At 68.1% G+C, this 21,688-nt stretch overlaps 9 protein-coding genes across 9 annotated transcripts; 4 read left to right on the forward strand and 5 right to left on the reverse strand.

Moving 5' to 3' along the window:
* Positions 1 to 1,202: 1,202 nt before the first annotated feature.
* On the reverse strand, positions 1,203 to 2,252 carry RHOBADRAFT_44204 (uncharacterized protein; the record flags this gene model as incomplete). Its single annotated transcript, XM_018414369.1, has 4 exons — positions 1,203 to 1,428; positions 1,518 to 1,612; positions 1,684 to 2,044; positions 2,137 to 2,252. 4 exons carry the CDS (start codon positions 2,250 to 2,252, stop codon positions 1,203 to 1,205), a joined length of 798 nt encoding a protein of 265 aa, XP_018270735.1.
* Positions 2,253 to 3,412: 1,160 nt separating this feature from the next.
* On the forward strand, positions 3,413 to 4,789 carry RHOBADRAFT_53643 (uncharacterized protein; the record flags this gene model as incomplete). The annotated part of the gene is made up of 6 exons (XM_018416931.1): positions 3,413 to 3,482; positions 3,544 to 3,651; positions 3,718 to 3,756; positions 3,823 to 3,917; positions 4,007 to 4,400; positions 4,482 to 4,789. 6 exons carry the CDS (start codon positions 3,413 to 3,415, stop codon positions 4,787 to 4,789), a joined length of 1,014 nt encoding a protein of 337 aa, XP_018270736.1.
* A 337-nt stretch (positions 4,790 to 5,126) lies between these two features.
* On the reverse strand, positions 5,127 to 6,049 carry RHOBADRAFT_53644 (uncharacterized protein; the record flags this gene model as incomplete). The annotated part of the gene is made up of 4 exons (XM_018416932.1): positions 5,127 to 5,317; positions 5,499 to 5,566; positions 5,641 to 5,980; positions 6,035 to 6,049. 4 exons carry the CDS (start codon positions 6,047 to 6,049, stop codon positions 5,186 to 5,188), a joined length of 555 nt encoding a protein of 184 aa, XP_018270737.1. The 3' UTR covers positions 5,127 to 5,185.
* Positions 6,050 to 7,364: 1,315 nt separating this feature from the next.
* RHOBADRAFT_36607 (uncharacterized protein) lies at positions 7,365 to 8,236 on the forward strand (the record flags this gene model as incomplete). Its single annotated transcript, XM_018413369.1, has 3 exons — positions 7,365 to 7,667; positions 7,804 to 7,958; positions 8,108 to 8,236. 3 exons carry the CDS (start codon positions 7,365 to 7,367, stop codon positions 8,172 to 8,174), a joined length of 525 nt encoding a protein of 174 aa, XP_018270738.1. The 3' UTR covers positions 8,175 to 8,236.
* A 2,586-nt stretch (positions 8,237 to 10,822) lies between these two features.
* RHOBADRAFT_15188 (uncharacterized protein) lies at positions 10,823 to 11,929 on the forward strand (the record flags this gene model as incomplete). Its single annotated transcript, XM_018412243.1, has 4 exons — positions 10,823 to 11,167; positions 11,294 to 11,477; positions 11,547 to 11,636; positions 11,715 to 11,929. Coding segments are annotated over 4 exons (834 nt in total), but the record flags the coding sequence as incomplete, so codon positions are not given.
* Positions 11,930 to 11,991: 62 nt separating this feature from the next.
* On the reverse strand, positions 11,992 to 15,072 carry RHOBADRAFT_36612 (uncharacterized protein; the record flags this gene model as incomplete). Its single annotated transcript, XM_018413370.1, has 2 exons — positions 11,992 to 14,508; positions 14,581 to 15,072. The coding sequence occupies 2 exons, from the start codon at positions 15,070 to 15,072 to the stop codon at positions 12,052 to 12,054; spliced, it is 2,949 nt and encodes a 982-aa protein (XP_018270740.1). The 3' UTR covers positions 11,992 to 12,051.
* Positions 15,073 to 15,383: 311 nt separating this feature from the next.
* Positions 15,384 to 16,602, reverse strand: RHOBADRAFT_14902 (uncharacterized protein; the record flags this gene model as incomplete). Its single annotated transcript, XM_018412222.1, has 4 exons — positions 15,384 to 15,628; positions 15,705 to 15,897; positions 15,985 to 16,160; positions 16,236 to 16,602. The coding sequence occupies 4 exons, from the start codon at positions 16,600 to 16,602 to the stop codon at positions 15,384 to 15,386; spliced, it is 981 nt and encodes a 326-aa protein (XP_018270741.1).
* A 572-nt stretch (positions 16,603 to 17,174) lies between these two features.
* RHOBADRAFT_15055 (uncharacterized protein) lies at positions 17,175 to 18,302 on the reverse strand (the record flags this gene model as incomplete). The annotated part of the gene is made up of 2 exons (XM_018412237.1): positions 17,175 to 17,765; positions 17,847 to 18,302. Coding segments are annotated over 2 exons (1,047 nt in total), but the record flags the coding sequence as incomplete, so codon positions are not given.
* Positions 18,303 to 18,923: 621 nt separating this feature from the next.
* On the forward strand, positions 18,924 to 20,535 carry RHOBADRAFT_53650 (uncharacterized protein; the record flags this gene model as incomplete). Its single annotated transcript, XM_018416933.1, has 5 exons — positions 18,924 to 19,512; positions 19,579 to 19,614; positions 19,685 to 19,785; positions 19,857 to 19,887; positions 19,954 to 20,535. 5 exons carry the CDS (start codon positions 18,924 to 18,926, stop codon positions 20,328 to 20,330), a joined length of 1,134 nt encoding a protein of 377 aa, XP_018270743.1. The 3' UTR covers positions 20,331 to 20,535.
* Between the last annotated feature and the right edge of the window lie 1,153 nt (positions 20,536 to 21,688).

The raw sequence follows: 21,688 nt of genomic DNA on the forward strand, positions 1-21,688 counted from the left end.
GATCACCCGTTCGTCGTCGTCACCAGATCGTACGACGAGCGCGTTCGCGCCGTCGACATCGACTACGCCTTCTCGCGGTTCCAGATCGCCCACCCGCAGCGCAAGTTCCCCAACACGCACGACATGTACATGCTCGCCGGCCCTGCCCTCATCCTGCATGACAAGGCTCGCGACAACCGGAACCCGACGCCGACCATGACTGCGTTCAACGCGACGAACCGCGGGACTGAACCGCTCACGATCGATAGCCGTGCGCACCCTTTCCTCCCCTCTCTCATCCTCAAACTCTTCGGAACTCTCCCCTGACACTCGTGAGCTCGCCCTGCAGGTCACCTTGGCACGCCCGGGCTCTGCAGCGAGCCCGACGTGTCGATCTTGCCCGCCGGCTTCAACGCGCACACGATGCGCGTCGTCTGGACCTTCCTCCGCCCCGACCCGTCCGCCCTCCCGCTCCAAAGCATCGTCGCCGACGAGCACGGGACGCACCACCTGTGGGACCAGCCCGGTGTTGCCTCGCCGTCGGGGTTCCTCCCGACGGGCTGGGGGCCGGCGGTCGAGGTGACGTGGGCCCTGAGCATCGAGATGTTCGACCACATCGTCGACGCCGTCGCTCGTCAGGAGGCCCACTTCCACATCGTCTTCAGCTCGAAGCACGCCGAGACGGTCGCCGAGGTGCGCCGGCTCCTCGGGCAGTCGGCGCCGAGCTCGCTCGGCAAGGCGCCTTTCGTCGCGACACAGCGAGGAGCCGAGCGTGTGCAGACTCTGCGGCGAGGGTCGACGGCGTAGAGGGAGAGCTCGGAGCCGCGGTGGGCGTTCGATACTGCGCATCTTCCTCCTCGCCCGACCTCGTCCTCTGTAGCGCCCTTTCCCTCTCTCTCCCGCCGCATAGGCCTGAATCTCATCCCTCGTCTCCCTCGCGTGAACTTGCGAGCTTCTCGCCACCTGGACTGCTTTGCGAGAAGAAAGCTTTGCGCGAGTCGACCTTCTCAAGTTGAGTCGAGGCGTTGGCTCGCCCTTTCTGGCCGCTCTCGCTTGCCCGTCGTGCCCGCTCTCGCTCTCACAGCCTGAGAGGGACGATTGAGGACGGCAACTTGTGCAAGAATAGTCTACGCAAGGTGAAATGCGAGCCTCTGTCCACCGACCGGTCGCTGCGGCCCGCCGCGACGACCCCTCGCGTCCTCCCTCGCCCTCTCGCCGCACCCTCACGCGCTGTACCGAGCGACGTCCTTGCAGAACGCGAGCCAGTTGGCGCCAAAGCGCTTGTAGACGTCCTCCTTGTCGAGCGAGACGTCGGTGATGAAGACGGCGGCGGCGCGCGGCACGATCTGGCGGACGGTGGCCGCGAGGGCGGTCGAGGCGTTGCCCGTGTACGTGTGGAGCATGATGGCCGACTTGGGCACGAGGGCGGACGAGGGGAGCGAGGCGGTGCTGCGCGAGAAGAAAGAGAGGGAGAGGGAGAGGTCCGGGCGTCAGTACGTCGCGACGGCGAGAGAAGGAGCGGACCGAGTGCGACGCACCCCTTCCACTCGTTGGCGTACGTCTCGAACGAGACGACGATGTCGGCGTACTTGTAGAAGTTGGCGCTGACGACCGTGCCCGGGTTGAACACGACCTGCGTGTGGCCGGCTCGTCAGGAAAGGGGGCACGACGACAGGAACGACGAGGAGAAACCTGACGACGCACCGTGCTCTTGCCCTTGGAGCCGAAAGCTGCCCTCACGGCGTTGGCGTAGCCCGAGTAGAGCGCGAGGTTGGTCTTGGTCGGGTCCCACGCCGCCTCGTCAAAGAAGATGCCGTCGAGCTTGGCGGTCGAGCCGGCCTTGTCGACCTTGATCGAGCTCCACTTCTTGTACGTCGCGACGTCGGCTTTGACGGCGGCGGCGGCGCGGTCGCCGTAGCCGGTCGGGACGTAGCCGATGAAGGTCGAGGTCGGGAGCAGCTTGCGCAGGCGAGGGACGCAGTACATGGACGGGTCGGTCGGGTCGGTGACGGGCCCCGAGTTAGGGTTGAAGATGAGGATGAACTCGAGGGACGGGTTCTCGGCGCTGTGACGGCGGAAAGGGAGGGGAGGGAAGGCGCGAGGGCAAAAGTCAGAATCGGGCTCGTCTTCGAAGAGGGGAAAGGGAGGGGGACGCACGCTGCCTGCTGAAGCTCTGGCCAGCAGTCCTCGCTCCACTCGTAGAGAGGGAGGATGACCTTGGTGGCCGACGCGACGGCGGCCGCAGCGGCGACGACGAGGAGGCTCAGGCGCATGATCGGGTCGAGGTGAGGGAACGAGGGACCAGGGACGAGGGAAGGGAGAGGGAAGGATGGACGAGGGAAGAGAGAGGTGAGAGGTGCGTGGCTGCGGAACAGGAGGGTGTCAGGCTTGGCGTGGTCCGTTCAAGAGAGAGGGAAGCGAACGAACTGGTCCGTTTGGGCCGTCAATTGCCGGTCGTCGGGCGTTGAAGTTGTGCGCGCCCGATCGTCTGGGCCGGCTGCAGTGGCTGCGCAACGAGAGGCGCTGTCAGCACGCGCGTTCTCCTGCGAGCGGACGACAGACGGTCGACCGCGAGGAGCGAGGACGACGGGGGCGCACCTCGAGGGAGCGACGAGGCGGGACTTGAGGTGGATGGTGCACGGTTGGGCGTGTAGATGTGGGCACACTGCAGCGTGGGGCAGGTGACGAGCAGCTTCGAGCGACGAGGTGAGAGCGGTGAATGGACGCCGGATGCGGTCCAGTTGTGCGATCGGCCTCGTCCGGCGTCCCCCCCTCTTCCTCGTCGACCACGGCCTCCTGCTGGCTCTGCTGCAGCACACACCGGCCCCCAGCCTTGTCAGGCAACCGCCCACCCGACTCGCCACTGCCCGCGCCCCGCGCTCGACCACCACACCCGACCTCGTCCTCATCACCTCGCGATCGCCTCCACGCTCCACCACGGTGCGCCGACCATCTCTCCAGTCTTTCTCTGTGCCCCAGCTGACCTCGCAAACGCCTTGCACTCCTCTCCTCCCTCGACAGAACCTCTGCCGCCTCCCTGGCTCCGCCTCCTCCTCCTCCTCCCTCGCCCGCTCGACACCTCCCTCGCCCGCGCCCCCGCCCACTTGCGCCATCGATGCCTCTGCGGCTGCTCGGCCTCAGCTTTCACGCCGTCGTCCGCCAACCTCGGAATCGCGCTCCCTCTGCTCGCGCCCACCGCTCGCGCCGACTCGCGTGCGAGCGAGGCAGCACGCACAAGCTCACGCACGCACCTACTCGAAGCGGGCCCCTGTCCGTCCGCTTGCTCGGCCGGCGGGGCGGCGGGTTCCTCTCACTGCGCTCGTCCGCCCGCGGACTTTCCGGCCTCGGCGATGGCTCGCGGGCCCTTTGCAGCTCGCCCTCGCTGCGAGCTTCTTTTCCTCGCTGCATCTTGCTGCACAGCTCTCGCGTCAAGATGAGTCGCGTACTCGCCGACTTGAACGAGGGGCCGCAGCGCCGTCCGCTCGGCCACCCTGGTCCTCGCGGTGCGTCGCATCCTCCTTGCGATTTCTCAACTCAGCGACTGACACCCTCCTCGCGTCGCAGAACCTCGCATTTTTCTCCTGCCCGACAATCTCAAGTTCCTCAACAAGCGCGAGCCACTCGAGCCCGCGCTCAACCCGCCGAAGAGACGGCTCCCTTCCATGATCCCTGGTGCGTCGGCCCGCCCTCTCGTCGCGAGCCTCTCTTCTGCAGGAGACTGAAGCACCTGGCCCACAGCTATCGACGAGCCCGAGCCGAACCGCGACCGCTTGAGCTGTACGTCCTCTCGCCCTCGTCGAGAAACCTGCTCGAGCACGATCCTGACACGCTTTGCCCGTCCAGCCGCACGCGCGCAACACCTCATTGCGCAGCGGGGCATGAGCGCAATTGGCCTGTCGAGCCTGCACGGCGACGCCAACGAGGACCTGTCTCGAGCGGTGCGTCCCTCTCTCCTCCTCTTTCCCTCCTCCCTCTCGTCCTTGGCCCGTCTCTCTTTAGCAACGCTGACTCCTTGTCCTCTCGACAGTTTGCAGCTATGCATGGGCACGTCATCATCGCTCGCTTCCGCGAGTGGTTCGTCCATCAGGTCCTGCCGCCTCCCCTCCGCCAGAACGCCTGGCACCTGCCAGCGCACCAGCCCGGTCGGCCGATGATCTTCCGGCCCGATACCGGTGATGGAACGTCGGCCAACCCGCTCAAGATCGTGTGCCCCGCGGTCCGCGTGCCCGTCCTGTCGTCGCCGCTCGGCTGGGTCGCGACAGCCGACGGAGCACGCGGGATCGCGACGCTCGCCGGGCCGACGCTCGTGCCCATCAAAGGCGTTCGCGGACCCGAGTACACGCACGCGGCGCTACTGTGGAGCAACGGCCAGCTGGGCAGCCAGGGCGAGCCGGCGCCGTTCGTGCTCGATTCGAGGTCCCGTGCGTCAGACGCTCGTTCCCCTTCTCCCTTCCTCCCTTTCCGCAAGCCCCACCCTGACCCGCCTCTCCCGCACCCCGCAGCAAACCTCCCTGAAGGTGCCGGCGCCTACCTCGCCGCCGGCGCACCCGCCGTGTTGTGGCGCGCGCTCGTGTCGCCAAGGACCGTCATCGCCTCCTGCCGCAGCGCTCCCCCTCGCTCGACCACCTACTGCCTCCAAATCTTCCACGGCGCCAGACCGCCGACACACGTCCACGTCGAGTTCGACTCGGCTTTCGACGCGGCCCTTCACGGAACGGGCCTCGAGGTGCGCAGCGAGGCCGCGAGGTGCGCGCCCGTGCCGCGAGGGTCCGACAAGGCGACGGTTTTCAGGCGTCGCGGTGGGCAGTAGAGCGGGCGTGCAACGATGTACTGTGCAGCTGTCCAGCGGCGAGTCGGCGAGAGCAAGGCGCGCTCGACGAGAGAGAGGCTCGGACCTCGTCCTCCTTTCCGAGACGGCCGCTCGGCTCTTTCTGCTCAGCGCTTTCTGCGCAGCTCATGAGCGAGATGCCGACACCCCGTGCACGAGAGAGAGAGAGCGTGGCTTTGCTTGTGACGCCGCAACTCGAGACGGGCCTCTCGAACGCTCAGGCCTGTTCGACCGTCTTGCGAGCTGCCCTCTCGTGCTCGCTTTCCGTACCCTTGCGCACCTCTCGCGATGGCGAGGAAGAGAGAAGGAAGAAGAGAGCATACAACAACAACGAGCTACACCTCGTCACGGCCCTCGTCCCGCACGGGCCCGCTCGACTCAGCGCAAGACGACGCCCTGGCCCCGGACGGCCAAGTAGGCCTGGATGACGGCCGGCTGGAACGTGCGCAGGACGTCGTACACCTCGGGGTTGTGGTACCGGAGCGTCGACTTGGGGTCGGTGTACTTGGCCTGCGAGAGCGAGGACGGGCGCGTCGAGGGAGGAGGGAAGGAGAGAGGGAAGACGAGCAGCGTCAGTCACGGACGACAGACGGCGTGTCGCGAGAGGCTCGAGGCTGTCGACGAGGTGACCCTTGACGAGTCCCGACCGAGGGTCGGCGCGAGGCGAGGGAGGAGGGAGGAAGCGACGCACCTCGAGGCCGGTCACGTCGCAGTAGCGCTTCTGCGGCAGCAAGCTCGGCGGCGCCTCAATAGACGCGTCTGCTCGACGTGAGGGAAGTCAGTCGACGTGGCTCGAGGAAGCCTGAGAGGGACGAGGAAAGAGAGGGACGCACAGCTGATGACCTCCTGGAACGCGTCCTGCAGCCTCCTCTCGGTCTCTGCCGCTCTCGCAATGTCCGCCTCTGTCGGCTCCCTCGCCGCAGCCGTCCCCTCGCCCTGCATGTCGGCGTCCTGCGCGGGCGTGGGTGCGGGCCCGAGGTCCTCGTCGATGCTGGCGAGGACGCGCAGCTTGCGGTCCTCAAGGAGGCGGTCGACGCGCTCGCGCTCGAGGGCGAGGATCTGCTTGAGCGACTTGTTGCGCTTGCCCTGGCCGGCGCCCTGGCCCGGGCGCGAGTAGTTGGGGTTGCGGAAGGGTCGGGGCGCGTCGGCGAAGTTGAACTCGTCGGCGGTGTACTGCGGGGACAGCGAGGGGGTCAGCGCGTGCACACAGTGCAGCTCGAGCTGCACGGGTGGACCATGCATGCTCGGGCGAGGCGAGAGGGCGGGACTGACGGGCTGAGAGGGCGAGGGTTCGACGCTGTAGCGAGGAGTCGGGGCCCTGTTGCGGCGTGCGGGCAGGTGTGAGCTTGGCTCTGTGAGTAGACTGAGAGGGAGCAGGGATTCACATGGCTGGCAGTATGGGAGAAGGAGGAGCAGTCGTCGTCGTCGTCGCCGTCCTCATCTCGCTCCACCCACAATGGACTCGCTCGCCGACGAGCTCGACCAAGTGCGGCACAGGGCCCGAGCTGCTCACGAGGGCAACCTGAGCCACGTCGAGGCCATCCTCGCCCGCCTCGAGCACGCGCGAGCCCACCTCGCCTCGCCCCCACCACCACCATCCACCGACTCGCCTCGAGACGGCCCTGCGCCCCTCGAACCGACACACGGCTCGAGCCTCGGAGACGACCTCCTCCCGCTCAGCTCGTTCCTCAAGACGACAAACGCCCAGAGCGCTCAGCTACACAAGGACTGGGCAGCCGCCATCTCGCGCCTCGCCAAATCCGCCGACAAGGTACGCCCTACGCCTCCCTACAGACTCACACGACCGCCACTGACTCGTGCGTCCCCCTCGCAGCGCTTTGGGCCGCCGCCGCCGCCCCTCTTCCCTCCTCCTCCTCGACCTCCCCCACCTGCGTCGCTCCACCCGCAACTCGCCGCCCTCGCACCCGACCCTGCAGCAGCAGCAGCAGCCGCTTCGACCTCGTCGGCATCCCTCGACCTCGACGACCCGACCCCGTTCTCGTCACCCGACGTCGCCGTCGCCCTCAACCAGACCATCGCGACCCACCTCGCCCGCCTCGGCGCCTTCGACGCCCTCTCGACCTTCCTCACCGAGTCCGGCACCCCCACACCGCCCGAGCTCACCGACGCCCTCCTCGCCCAGCTGCGCGAGCTCCACGCCATCCTGGCCGAGCTGCGCGACGGCACGTGCACCCGCGCCCTCGACTGGGTCGACCGACGCGGCCCCGACGCCGACCCGGGGCACGAGCTCGAGTACGCCCTGCGCCGCGAGGAGTTCATCCGCATCGTCCTCGCCGGCTCATCGAGCGACGCGGCGGCAGCTGCGGCGACGGCGGCGGCAGCACGAGGAGGCGCCTCGGACGCGATGGAGACCGACACGGCGTCGACGTCGGCCCCGGGCCCGAGCGAGCCTCGTCTCGGCTCCCTCGCCCGGCGCAAGTCGTCCCTCGCGTCCCTGCCCGGCGGTCAGGGCGACCCGTCGAGCGCGCACTCGCCGCCGCCGCCGCCTCACGTCCGCGCCGCGCTCGACTACGGCGGCCGCCACTTCCGCCGCCTCATGACGCCCGCCCGCGCGCACGACATCTGCGCCCTCCTCACCTGCCCCCTGTACCTCCCGCTCGAGCGCCTCGTCGCGTCGCCGTACGGCGCCCTGTTCCTCCCCGAGGCGCGCGCCCGGTCAACGAGCGCGCTCGCCGCCAAGTTCGCGACGGCGTTCCTCGAGGGCTGCGGCCTCCCGAGCGAGAGCCCGCTCACCGTCGTGACGGACGTCGGCGGTGGAGGAGCGCTCGCCAAGATCATGAAGGTGCGCGCCGTCATGAAGGAGAAGCGGACCGAGTGGAGCGCGGTCGGGGAATTGCCTGTGCGTCGCCAGTTCACCTTTCCTCTCAGCCTGAGCCCATCAGGATGCGCTCGCGCACACCTGCTTGTCTCTGCGGCAGAGACGCCGGGACTGACGACCCTTGCACGCACCCTTCCCCTTTCGCCCTCGTCTGCAGGTCGAGATCCCGCTCCCCCTCCCGTACCGGTTCCACTCGATCTTTGCGTGCCCCGTCTCGAAGGAGCAGAGCTCGGCGCAGAACCCGCCCATGCTGCTCCCGTGCGGCCACGTCATCGCTCGTGAGAGCCTCCAAAGGCTCGCGAGGGGAACCCCGTGCGTCGCGCTCGTTCCTCTCTCTCTCCCTCTCTCTATCGTGCTCCCCCTGCTCGACTATGGTCGAGTAGAGTGGAGTGGCACGCATGGTCGGTTGTAGCGACGTCCACTGACCTCTCTCGTCCCTCCCTCCTCTCGCCCGCCCGCAGCACCCTCAAGTGCCCGTACTGCCCTGTTGTCTCGCACATGAGCGCCTGTGTGCGCGTGCACTTCTGAGCTCCTCCCCTCCCTACCCCTTCCCCTCCGTACACTTGCAACGATGTTGTCTTCCTTCCCTCGTTCCGCTCGATCGTCCCTCAGAGAGGCTCGACCGCCGTCCAGCCCTCGACACCATCAACGAGGTGCGTCCCCTCTCTCTTTACTCCTCACTCGAGGCGCGACAGGCGACTGACTGAGTCGCTCGCTCGCCCGCAGACGTTCGTCGCCGCGCTCGCACCTCTCGCTCGAGCGTCCGCTCCCCTCTCCTCATCGCCCGCACTCTCGCCGCTTTCCGTCGTACGCCCGCCCCTCGTCGCCCGTCACGCTACGGAAAGTCCTCGGCCGACCGTGCTCGCCGAGGGCGATCGTCTCGTCGCTCGACCGCGCCTTTCCGGCCTTTCCGGCCTTTCCGCCCTTGCTCTCCCTCGCTCGTTCTCCTCGACAAGATGGAGGAGGACCTCGCCCATGCGCCGCGGTGCTCGATGTCGAAGGTCGGCCAGATCGGCGTGTGGGTCGTGCAAGGCTTCGACGCCGCGTGCGAGGCGCACCAGGCCGTCGCGCCCGACAGTGGCGAGAGGAGTTATGCGCTCACTGGTGCGTCGCCCTGTCCTCCCTTGACTCTCTTGCTCTCGAGGCACAGTCAGTGACTGACCTTCGCCCTCGTCGACAGGGTTGGCGGCGGCGTGCGAGCTCATGAACGACATGAAGTGCGAGTCCACCCGACTCGCGCGCAAGGTCCTCGTTCCGTCGCACTACCTGAGGTCCGCCCACCTCTCACACGCCGCCTCAGTCGACCCGATAACTGACCATGTCGTCGATACGCAGCGTGTCCATCATGCCCGTCGTCTTTGACGAGGTCGATGACCAGCAAGTCGTCGAACTCGAGCGGGCCGATCGACGAGCACTCTCGCATGTCGCGGTGAGCACCCAGGCTTTTCGTATCGCCTCGTGCATGTGACTGACCTGGATCGACGCAGCACATCACCTCGGCCGGCGGCAGGCTCATGTTCGTCAGCGACCCGAGCGCTCGAGCGCAAGTCGCCTCTCTCCCTGCGAGGGCATCCGGCCTCCACCCTGACGCTCCTTCTATCCACAGGCATCAAGAGTCTGTCGTGGACTACGAGATCCAGGTCGACACGGACAAAGCCCTCGTCGCGCCCAGGCGCACCCACGTCGACAAGTTCTTTTGGCAAACCTCGTCCTCGGGCGGCGCGAGCTTCCTTCCCCTCGTCTCGACCGGCCCCTACATCCTCCTCACGAGCGTCCTCAAGCTTCGCGACGCCGCTGCGCACCGCCTCGCCAACCCGCACGCCGCCCACGTCCACGACAAGGTCGTTGTCGCTGAGGTCCTCGCTCTCGCGCTCCTCGCCGACATCTCCAAGGCCGAACCGACGCACGCTCAAGGCGTCAACGAGTCGTCATGGATCGCTTTCGCCGACGCAGCACCCGGCGCCGACATCGTCGCGGCAAGGGCCTTTGTCGAGCAGGGCGCACTCGGCACCGACGTCGCGCGCGAGGTCGCGCAGTGGTGCAAGGAGCACGCACGACCTGACGACCACTCGGGCAGCCCTGTCGCCGCCAAGTCGATCAAGCATGCGCTCGACTGGGTCAAGCAAGTCCTGCAGGTGCGCCGCACGGTCCCTCTCCCCTCTTTCTCTCGCCCTCTCCCTCGCCGACACGGGCGTTCGACTGACTCGCACGCCCATGTCCCTCCACAGAGCGCACCCGGCATCCATGGGCAGGGCAGGTACAACCCGCCGCCGGCCGTCGAGCGCCGTTCGCTCGGCGAGGCGTCGCGCGCACGCTTTGTCCCCGAGGCTCGCCGCCTCGCGTCGGGCTTTTGAGCGAGGACAGCTGTAGCGCATCTTTGCATTCTCTTTATCGTCTGCGCGGTCGTGGATCGTACGAGAGCGAGGTCTGCGAGAACAGCGGGGAGCTCGACAAGTGCGCTTCGTCCGCGAGACGTTCGCCGTCATCTCGCGGCCCCGCTGCACACGCTCGCGTGCTGCCCGTGGCATGCACCTGCGGCTCTCTCTCTCGACAAGCTTTGCGCTCGCGGTGACTTCTCGAGCGCGACAACGAGCGCAAAGAAGTGAACGAGCGTTGACTGCCCGCCCGCTCGGACCCTGCCGCCACGCCTCGCTTCGCCGCACCTGCGTCGGCGGTCGTCGCTTCTCGGACGGGAGCGGAACACCTCGTACGCGAGTCAAGAGCGAGTCCGAGGGAGAGGTGAGGCGCGTCGGAGCCAAGTTTGGCTTTCGGCCGCGGACGGAAGTACTCGAGATGGCGCCAGAGCTGCCCCTCGCACTTCTCTCGCTCGCACCACACACCTGCTGCATGCTCGCACGCCACACCTGCAGCTCCCGCCTCGCATCCAGCCGCACCCGCCTAGCTCTCGTGCCTCGCCTCCTCGTCACCCCGACCCCACTCCTGTACCTCGGCACTCGTCTAGCTCGACCGTCAAGCTCCGCCAGTGCAGCACCGATGGCTCAGCAGCACAAGGACCACAAGGACTTTGCGACCAGCAACTTCTCCAAGTCAGGTGCGCTCCCTCTCCCTCCCTCCTCCCTCTCGGCCGACGGACCGCGAGGTGCTCGTCGTCCTGGCGCCGTAGCCCCGCGCTCGCATCCCGCGACCGCAAGTTGACCACAAAAGACCCTGCATCAGGTGCCTCGGGCCTGTACGACCGCGCTCGTCCGACCTATCCTGCCCAAGCACACGCCCAGATCCTCGACCTCCTCCCACCCTCGCCTCAAGGCGCACACGTCGTCGAGCTCGGTTCCGGCACCGGCCTGTTCACGCGTGGCTTCCTTCAAGCCGCGCTTGAGCGCGAGAAGAACGAGGGCGGCAAGAGGGTCGCGAGGTTGACGGCGGTCGAGCCGAGCGAGGGCATGCGGGCCGGGTTTGACAAGGGTCTCGAGAAGGAGGGGCTTCTCAAGAGCGGGATACAGGTGAGCTGTGTCGATGGAGCGTTCGACAAGGTCCCGGTCGGCGACGGCGAGGCGGATTTGGTGCGTCAAAGCTCCCTTCTCTCCTTTTCCTCCTCCCTTCTGTCACCTTTCTTACGCGCACTTGAGCCCCGCAGGTCGTCATTGCGCAGGTGAGCCCCCTCATCTCTCCTCGACCCGTCGCACGAGCCTGACTCTCTGTCTCTCCACGCGCAGGCCTGGCACTGGACGGGTACCTCGCAGACGAGCGCCGTCCGCGAGATCGGGCGCATCCTCAAGCCCGGCGGCGCATGGTGCCTCATCTGGAACCTCGAGGACCGCAACGTCGGCTGGGTCGCAGGGCTGCGCGACGCGTACGAGCAGTTCGAGAGCGGTACGTCTCGCTTTCCCTCTCTCGATCCTGCGACCGGGCCAAGAGACTCACATTACGGCCCTCTTGCAGACACGCCGCAGTACCGACACGGCCTCTGGAAGAAGATGTACGCCGAGCAGGACTATCACGACCTGTTCACCGAGCCGTCGCACGCCAAGTGTGCGTCCTTGCCGTCCCTCCCCCTCCCTTTCTCTTTCTCTCTTGCTCTCGCTCTGACCTTCTCTCGCTCTCCCACAGTCCATCGCGCCCTCCCGACGACCGAGGCTCTCGCCGTCGACCGCGTCTTCAGCAAGAGCTACATCACGGCGCTCACCGACTCGGAGCGCTCGGACCTCGAGCAGCGCTTGCGCGAGACGATTCGGCGTGGCGAGGGCCGCGAGTGGATCGACGAGGAGCAGGGCATCTTTGCCTACCCGTACGAGACGGATCTGTTCGTCGCGAGGCGGAAGTGAGGGAGGAGGAGGAGTGACGGGCACGTTCGAGGAGGGAGACGGGCGAGCACGAAGGCGACGATGATCGTAGAAAAAGCTGCAGTGCGAGATCTATCTGTCTACAACAACCGAGAGAGCCTCGTCTAGCGCAACTCCTTGACGAGCTCCTTGAGACGCTCGTACTCTGGCTCGTCCTCGAAAGCGCTCCGAGTCCGGCCGAGGAACGTCCTGACGAGGCTCCTCGCCTGGAACTTCCAGTCGGGCGCGACGAGGCCCGACCCGTCCTTGCGCTCCTTGTCGCCATAGTTCTCGAGCATGCTGACGAGCGAGTCGACCTGCTCGGCCGCGTCGACGAACTTGGCCCGGTCGTGCTCGACCGTCGAGTCGGTGACGACGCCGGCGCGGTACGCCTTGAGGTGGGCGTCGAGCGCGGCGGCGTAGTCGCCCTGCCACAGGGCGAGGCGGGCGTGGGCGCGGAAGATGCGAGGCGAGTCGTTGATGCGAGGGAGGATGGTCGTCTCGACGAGGTGGGCGACGGGGCGGTACAGGCCCTTGCCAAAGTTGGGGTTGACGCTCACCTCGCCGCCACCGTTTGCCGACGAGGCCGTCGTGCCGTCGTCGTCGTGACCGCGCGTGACGGCGTCGACGAGCTTCTCGAGGACCTCGAGGTCGACGGCGTTCTCACCGTCCTTGTCGATGCGCATGCGGACCATGCGCTCGAGGGCCCGGCACGCCTCGCTCAGCTCGCCGACGTCCATCGAGACGACCATGTAGTTGTACCACAGGCGCCACGAGTCGTACGAGTACTTGATGGCCTGGCGCAGGCACTGGAACGCGGCCCGCTTGCGCGAGAACGGGAGCGTGACGACGGGTGCCGCACCGTCCTCCTCGCCGGGAGCGACGACAGCCGCAGGCGCAGACGGGTCGGCGGCGACGACGTCCGGGACCGTCGGCGCCTCGTCGAGCTCCTCGTCCCACTCGGCGGCGGCACCGCCGGCGGCGACCTCGCGCGTGTCGCCCTCGAGCTCGCCGCGCCGCAGGTGGCAGCTCGCGAGGTTGCTCCAGCTCTCCGAGTCCTCGCCGTCGAGGCCGACGCACCGGCCGAACGCGTCCTGGGCGCCGGCCCAGTCCTCGAGGCGCATCGAGGCGCACCCGAGGAGGAACCAGGTCCTCGGGAACAGCGGGTTGATGCCGAGCGCGAGGCGCAGCGCGACCTTGACCTTGTCGTACTCGCCCGCCGTGAAGTAGACGGCGCCGAGGCTGCGCTGGGCGCGCGACGACGTGTGGCCGCTCACCTCCCACGCGCGCTCGTAGTGCTCGGGCTTGCGCTCGAGCTCGCCGAGGGTGCACCACAGCTTGGCCTCGCGCTTCTCGCCGCCGCGGAACGTGCGCGCACCGGCGCCCTTGCGGTCGTGCATGACGGCGTCGCTCTCGCTCTTGGCGCCCTCGAGCAGGTCCCGGATGACCTGGACGCCGCGGTCGGGCCGCTCGAGCGTCATCCAGCACCGAGCGACCTCGTCCCACATCTCGAGGCGGGTGAAGATGTCGAGCGCCGACTTGACGACGCCGAGCGACGTGTACCGGACGGCGAGCTCGCGCTCCATCTCCCACGCCGGCGGGAGGTTGAGCGCGTGGAACTGGGCGAGGCGCTCTCGCGCGGCGGCGACGTCGGCGTCCTTGACGGCGGACGAGATGGCGCTGATCTCGGTCGGCGAGCCGTCCTTGAGCTGGTCGACGAGGGCTTGCATCTGGAGGACGCCGCGCTCGACGGTGCGGGACCGGCCCGCCTCGCCTCGGCACCGCAGGAGGAGCGCCATGCTGTGCACCGACCAGTTCTGCGGGTCGTCGAGGACGCGAGCGACGAACGCGCTGATCTGGGACGACGACAGGACGTCGGCCGACAGGTGCATGAGGGCGGTCGGCGCGGGCAGGGTCGCGAGCGACAGCGACAGGAGGACGGCCTGCGAGAACGGCGAGATCGACGGCTGCTCGGACGGGTCGAGGCTACCGAGCGCCGCCGGGTCGGCGTCGTCGCCTGCTGCGGCCGGCGCTGCTGGTGCCGCCTGGCCCTCGCCCGTCGAGGACGCGGTGAACGCCGTCTTCTCGAGGAGCGTGTCGTCGTTGAGGTTGAGCACCTCGGGCACGACCGCCTTGCCCGCCTCGCCGTCGCTCGCCGCCTCGTTGGCCCTGGCCTCGCTCGCTCGCGCCGCCGCCGACGCCGCGCTCGTCTCGTCGCGGGCGAGGACGACGAGCTGCGTCTTCTCGTCGACCTGCCACTTGGTGCGCTTGCCCATGCGGCCCGTCAACTCCCACTCGAGCTTGACCTCGTCGGCGGCCTGCTGCGCGAGGTCGCTCGCCTCCTTCTGGGCGCGGCTGTGCGGGCTCGCGCGCGAGAGGAGCGTCGCGAGGAGCGACAGCGACAGGGTCGTCGTCGCGCGGTCGGCGCCGTGCGGGAGGGCGAGGCGCAGGGCCGAGGCGGACGAGGCGATGTAGGCGGGCAGGGGAACGGGCTCGTCGAGGATCTTGAGCCACATGATGCCGGCGCGCAGGCGCCACGTCGCGAGCGACGGGAGGCGGGTTGCCCATTGCGGGCCGTACGGCTCGTTCGAGTTGGCGGCGGCGGACGAGGTCGAGGCGGTGGAGGACGAGGACGAGGCAAAGGGGGAGGGGACGAGGCCGAGGAGCTGGAGGGCGAGGTAGAGGAACGGCGTCTGCTTCGACAGGTGGTAGACGGGCTCGCCGCCGAGTGCGAGCTGGTCGATGGCGAGGTCGTTGAGCTCCTGCTCGGTCGCGGGCGGCTCGAGCTGCTTGACCTGGTCGGGGTCGAAGAGGGCGAGAGGCGCGAGGGGGAGGGACGGGCCGGTCCAGTTGACCTGGGCGTAGGCGTGCAGGGCCGATACGGCGAGTGCGAGGAGGTCCTCCTGCTTGGCCTGGTCGTCGTCGCCGATGTTGTCGCTCGACAGGCGCACTCCCGCCTCGAGCCGGCCGCTGACCTGGTTGCGCTCGAGGTGGAAGACGGCGTGGGCGAGGGGCGACGTCAAGGCCGGCTCGGGCACGGCACTGCACGCTGCCTGGACGACAGGCGACGCTCGCTCGGGGGCGGAAGCGAGGTGGAGCAGGGCGCTCTCGACCGGGGACAGCTCCACTCGGGGAGAGGGCGACATGTGTGCTGCGCGCGCCGCTCAAGGGGTCAGCGTGGTCCTTGAAGAGCTGTGAGAGTTTTCGGGCGCACCTGGAGCTGGGCTCTTGCAGTTGTGACAGAGAGCGATGAAGTTGAGCTCCCGCCTCCGGACTTTGCGAAGCTGACTGACCTCCGCCGAGTCTCGCCTTTCTTCGACCGTGTGTGGACAAGCACGAGAGAGAGGGAGAGAACGATCGTTCCACTGCAGCTGCTACACACGCAAGAAAAGTCCCGCCAACACGCAGATACCGCCTCTAGACAATCCTCGAACCGGACCCGCGCACCGACCCTCTTTTACTGCGTCCCTTCCGGCAACCGCGCGCTCGCCGTCTCGCCCTCGGTCTCGGTACCGCCAATCGATGCCCTCGGCGTAGGCGGCAGCAGCGCCTCGCGCTCACCCTCGGGCCCGCCGAGCTGCGCGCGACGCTCGCGCCCGAGCTGGTGAATGGCGTCGAGCATGGCGTTGCGCGTGCGCTCGATCAGGGCCGTGATGTCTTCGTGCGACGACGTGACGCCCTCGGTCGAGATCGGGTCGAGCACTGTGTGCGTGCGGCTCGAGGTCAGGTTCTGCCGCTCGCGTCAACGAGGAGGAGGACGAGGAGAGAGTGGACGCACCCCGCACGACGATCTCGCCCGCGTTGAAGCGCCTGGCCTTCGAGTAGTAGATGTGGGCGTAGTTCTCGCACACGATGGGCACGATGGGGAGGCCGGCCTGGACGGCGAGGTGGAACGCGCCCTTCTTGAACGGGAGGAGCGACGGCGCCGCCGACGCCGAGCGAGTGCCCTCGGGGAAGATGAAGAGCGACAGCTGTGTGCGGCTGTGAGTCAGCTGACGAGTCCTCGCAGGCGGCGGAGGAAGAGAGAGAGAGAGAGAGAGAGAGAGAGGGGGGCGCACCTCGCGCCGCTTCATCTCCTTTGCGACCTGGTCGAACACGCGGATGGCGTCCTCGCGCTTGACGCGGTTGACAAAGATGGCCTTTGCGAGCGTCATGAACTGGCCGAGGATGGGCACCCACTGCAGCTCGCGCTTGGCCATGATGGTCGTCCGGGGCGGGAAGATGGCGCCGAGGTCTGCGAGGGAGGTCACAGCCGGATCAGCTTCGCACCGGGGTACTGGCTGAGGAAAGAGAGGGCACAGGGGCGCACACAGGAGGTCGAGCATGGTCTGGTGGTTGCCGACGAGGACGGCCGGGTGGGTCGTCTCGAGCTTGTCGGCGCCCTCGACGCGGAACTTGACGCCGAGGAGGGGCGCGGTCGTGTACTTGAGGAACCGTGCGACGAGCCACTGGATGTCCTCGCGGCGGCCGAGGACGGCCATGACAAGGGACGACGCGACGCCAAACGCAGAGGCGCTCGCCGAGCCGACGAGGAAGGTGACGAGCTTGGCGTAGTACCGCACGGGCGAGAAGACGCGGGCGAGGATCATGGCGGGCAGGAGGGCCCCGACGGCGAGGGTCGGGACGAGGGTCGCGGGCGACGAGGTGAGGGCGGAGGACGAGGAGGGCGAGAGCATGAGCCACGCCAGGACGAGGACGATGAGCAACCCTGGGACGAGGCCTGCCAGCATCGACCGCAGACTGGTAGGCGAGGTCCTGCTTGCTCGCTGAGCGGCTGAGGCGGAGACCGGGCTGATGAAGGCAGAGGGTCGAAGTGCTCGCCCGAGGAGGGGAAACGGCCGGCAACCTCGCTTGAGAGCGGTTCTCTCTCTCTCTCGAGCCTCTCGTTCGTTGCTGCCACACTCGACGAGCCAACGGGTGCTCGAATTTCCAGGCGGGCCGGGCGAATGAGGCGACATCGGCGAGCTAAGAGGTTGCAAAGCGGGGGACACAGAGAGGGGCACGACGCAGAGAACTGTACAAAGCCAACGAGGGCAGGGACTAGGGGCGAAAGGCAAGATCCCAGAAAGGGCGAAAGGGGAGGGGAAAGGAGGTGGAAGCGCCGCCGCCGCCGCCGCCAAGGGCGAGCGAGGAGGGAAGGGCAAGGGGAATACAACACGGACCGGCCCCTCCTGCGCCACCCCTGGGCCACCACCGCCCGCACGCGGACGACACACGCGTGCACCGCCGAGCGCGGCGAGCGCCGAGCTCACCCGCACGCCATCTCGGCGTCCTCGACCGCGCCCGGACCCGCTCCTGCTCCCGCCGGCGACGACGACGCCGCATCTCGTCGACCTCGCTCGTCCTCGCGGCCCTTGGCGCGCTCGCGCTCCGCCTCGGCGTGCTGCGGGTGCGCATCGCCGGGCGCCGCCGCCGCCGCTGTCGGCGCAGGTGCAGGTGCTGCGGCCGCCGTCGTCGCCGCCGCTGCTGCTGCCGAAGCCGGCCTGGGCGTGCTCGTCCCGCTCGGGCCTGCGAGCGCGGGCGACGACGCACCCGGGGCGACCTGCGCCAACGAGCTGCGCCGCCGGTCGGCCGTGCGGTATAGGCCGTGGCGCATGATGTACCGGATGACGACGGTCGGGATGAGGTACTTGACGCTCATACCCTTGCGGATGAAGAGGCGGACCTTTGTCGACGACACGTCGTTGCGCACCGTCTGCTCGACCATGTGGATGTTGTGGCGGTACAGGGCGAGCGGCGAGCGCGAGTGGACCGACGACGACGAGAAGATGGTCTGGTCGAGCTCCGACTCGGACCGCTCGATGATGTACAGGCCGTAGATGCCGAGGATGTGGTGCAGCTGCGCGCGAGAAGGGCCGTCAGTCCTGCTTGGGAGAGGGAGAGAGAGAGAGGGAGAGAGAGGGGGAGAGAGGGGACGCACGTCCTTCTCGGCCCAGACGCCCGGCTCGGACATGGTGAGGATGAGGTCGCTGCCGGCGAGGAGCATGATGCGGACACGGCGCTTCTCGGTGCGGCGCTCGCCCGTGCGCGGGTCGACGACGACGACGTCGGCGCCGCCGCGGACCGTGTTGAGCTCGTGGTCAAAGTGGTCGAGGACCTGGGCCGTCGGAAGGTAGCGCGGCTGGCGCGCCTCCCACGGGTCGACCATGAGCCAGTCACTCGTGTCGTCGACGGCCTGGTCGCACATGGCGACGCGGTGCTTGGCCGACGCGAGGCCGAGCTTGCGGTAGCGGTCGTTGACGGGCGACAGGTAGCCGCCGATGACGTGGAACTGGGTGTTGAACGTCGCGTCGTCGCGGGCCATCTCGAACAGGCGCAGGTGGAGGAACGTGACGGGCGAGTAGCTGCCGCACGCGACCAGGACGAGCGGCGTCTTGTCGCTCCCGGCTGTGGACACGAGCGAGTCAGTCCGGTGCTCGTGCGAGTCGGGGTGTGCAGTGCGCTGGCGGTAGAGCGACTCGGCGAGGCGAGGGCGGGGACCGTCTCCACCTCTGGCCCTCGCCTCGGCAAGTTGAGGGGGGCGATGGCGCGATCTCGGGCAGGGAGACGAGAGACGCACCGTCGAGTTGGCCGAGGCGGTGCGTAGGGAAGGCGTAGGGCCCGTCCATGGCGGCGTGCGCCTGCTAGGCGAGTGGTCGAGGCGAGATAGTCGCCGAGAGATGAGGGCGGACGACGAGGGAGCGGAGGGCCGAGCCCGAGGCGAGGGAGCGCAGGCGGTGCGGTGGGCCGTCGAGGGCGGAGCTCGAGTGCGGGAAGTGCCCAAGGTGCAGTCGCAGGTGCAGCGGGCGAGGGTGGTGGTGGTCGGTGCTGAGTCGAGCTGGCGAGCCCGAGGGCGAGATGTGAGCTGCGCGCTGGTCGAGGGGAGGTGTGAGGCGAAACTTGGGCGAAACGCCAGTGCGATTGCCCGACTCGGCGCGCGACTTGTGTTCCAAGCCGACGACAGCTCGCTCGCTCTCGCCCGCCCTCGCTCACTCGCCAACTGCCTCACGCCGGCACCATGGGCGGCTTGCTCTCCGACGATACCCACCCTCAGCCTTCACCACCGACCCTCGCCATGCCCGCACCGCCCGCCGTCGACCCGGCCGCCGCGCCCCTCGTCGTCAAGGTCGTCCCCCAGGAGCACTCTGCGTCGCGCCGCCTCCCGCAAGAGCTCGTGTCGCTCATCCTCGAGTACACCGAGGACTGGGAACTCGCCCACGCCCTCGGCGTCCGCACCGCCCTCCCCGAACCCGCCCCGTGGCAAGAGTTCGCAACCCCGCTCGACCGCGCCATCCTCCGCGCCGCCACCACCGCCTCGCTCGTCCCCGTCGAGTACGCCCGACTCGCCGAGGGGCACAAGACGCTCACCCAGTTCGGCGCGAGGGTCATGCTCCGCCTCAGCCTCGTCGACGTCCTCGACTACTTCCTGCGCGAGGACGAGCACCAGCTCCGCGTCCAGTGCCAGGACCTCCTCCCCGTCGTCGCGAGCGCCTGGGGCCGCCTCGACGTCCTCGAATGGGCCAAGAACTCGCGCTTCGGCCTGTCGCCCTCGCCAAAGACGACCGCTGAGGCCATCGACGAGGCGTCCCGTCACGGTCAAGTCCAGAGTGCGTCCCTCTGCGTCTCCTTCCTCTCCCTCTTGCGTATCCTGACAGCGACACTCTCTCCCGCAGTGCTCGACTTCTGGCTCGAGTCCGGCGTCCCTCTTCGTGCGTCCTCGCCGTCCCTGCCCCTCCTCGTCGTCGACCGCGACTGACCTTCTCGCACGACCCGCCGCAGATTACTCGGACGCGGCGCTCCTCTCGGCCACGTTCAAGCGTCAGATCGGCTCGCTCGAGTGGTGGAAGAACAGCGCACTCCCGCTCAAGATCGGCAACGTCGTGCGTCCCCTTCTCCCTCCCTCTTCCTCGAACGTGCCCCGGCCGACCCACGTGCGCATTTTCCTCCGCAGCTCGACTTTGCCTCGATGGAGGGCTCGACCGGTGCGTCTCTCATTCTCTTTCGAGCGTATCAGAAGGACCCAATTGACGTTCTTCTCGCCCTCGCAGTGTGCCTCGACTGGTGGGCGGCGTCGGGCCTCCCCGTGCGCTACTCCAAGGTCGCCCTGCACCACATCTCCAAGACGGGCAACATTGCGCTCCTCGACTGGTGGCGCGCGCACGCCAACCGGTTCGCGCTCGCGTACGACAAGGAGGTGCTCGTCGTCGCGACCCAGTTTGGCCAGGTCGCCGCGCTCGAGTGGTGGGCCGCGAGCGGGCTCGACATCGAGTACCGCTTCTTCGAGGTCGAGGAGGCGCTCGAGGACAGCGTCGCCAACAAGGAGGAGACGCAGAAGTGGTGGGAGCGCCGCGGGTACGACAACAACCTGTCGACCAACGCGTGGATGAAGGTCCGCAACCTTAACGACCGCGCCTCGCCCGTCTGAGGCTCTCTCTCTCTCGTACATAGCGCACTATCTCTCATACCCTGTCTCTACTCGTTCATCGCCCACCTCTCCCTTTGTCGTACCCCTTCTTCCCCTCCCTTGTTGCTCGGTCCCCCTCTCTCCCCTCGTCTGTCTCTCCCTCCTCCTCTTGTTCCTCTCGACTCTCTCACTCTGTCATCTCGCAACGTCGGTGTCTTTCATTTCATCGAGCGCGCGAGGCAGAGAGCTCGAGAATAAGTTGCTCGAAAGTGTCTGTCTACCTCCGCCTCGCTCCCACGCCTCGTCCTCGCCCTCTCGCTCAGACCTGCGCGTACCTCCCGCGCTCCGCCTCAGACCCTGCCGCTCCACCTGCGCCGAGTGCTGGCGTCGACCGCGCCGAGCGCCTCGCCGCCCTGCGCGCCTCGTACGCCGCCTGCGCCTCGCCCTCGTCGTCTGACGACTGCTCCTCGCTCGACGACGACAGGTCGCTGCTGTCGTCGCCTGCCCTCGCCCGCTCCTTGGCGTCGGCCGAGCGGGACGACCGCTCGCCGCCGAGGTCGGCGTCGAACAGAACGCCTCGCTCGTCGTCGTCCGGCTCGGCGTACCGCCCGCCGTCGCCGCCGCCGCCGTCACGGTCCGGGTCGTGCAGCGACACGGCGATGAGCGGCACGCCTCGCTCGCGGCGGTCGTGCTCGTCGCCCTTGCCGTCGTCGACGGGCGTCCACCGCGCGAGCTGGGCCCAGTCGCGCCGCGAGGGCCACGTCGGCCGCAGCGCCTTGGCGAGCGAGTGCAGCGAGTGGCCCGCCGCGCCGGCGGGAGCGCTCATCGACGCGGCGGGCGAGGGCACGGCGGCCCACTGCGCCATCGACATGCTCGGAGCATAGGGGGTCGGCGCGGCGGCGGCCATGGCGGACGGGGCGACGTTGTCGAACGTCTCGTTGAAGTGCACGTCAAAGTGCCAGCTGTGTATGCGGGCGAGAGAGAGATACAGAGAGAGGGGAAAAGGGAGAGAGGGGAGGAGAGAGTCAGTCGCCGAGGATGCGGAGAGACGGCAAGGGGACCGAGCGGGCGCACACAACGAGAATGACACAGAGGCGGTCTGCGAGGGCGTCGAGGCACGGTCAGGGACGCTCTGAAGGTGTCCCGAAGCTCGCAAAGGGCTCGATGGGGGGGGAGGAGGAGGGAGTGAGACTCACAGACGCCGAAAGCTCCGAAGAAGACGCAGCTCGCAATCGTCACGCTCTTGCGCACGCAGTCGCCGCCGTCGTCGCCGCTGCACGCAAGGATCCTCGTCAGTCTGGCGAGGTCGGGAGAGAAGACAGGCGAAAGGAGAACGCACCACAGGCTGTCGAACCCCAACCGACTGACCATGAGCCTGA

This window comes from Rhodotorula graminis (assembly GCF_001329695.1).
Source record: "Rhodotorula graminis WP1 unplaced genomic scaffold RHOBAscaffold_7, whole genome shotgun sequence".
NCBI lineage: Eukaryota > Fungi > Basidiomycota > Microbotryomycetes > Sporidiobolales > Sporidiobolaceae > Rhodotorula > Rhodotorula graminis.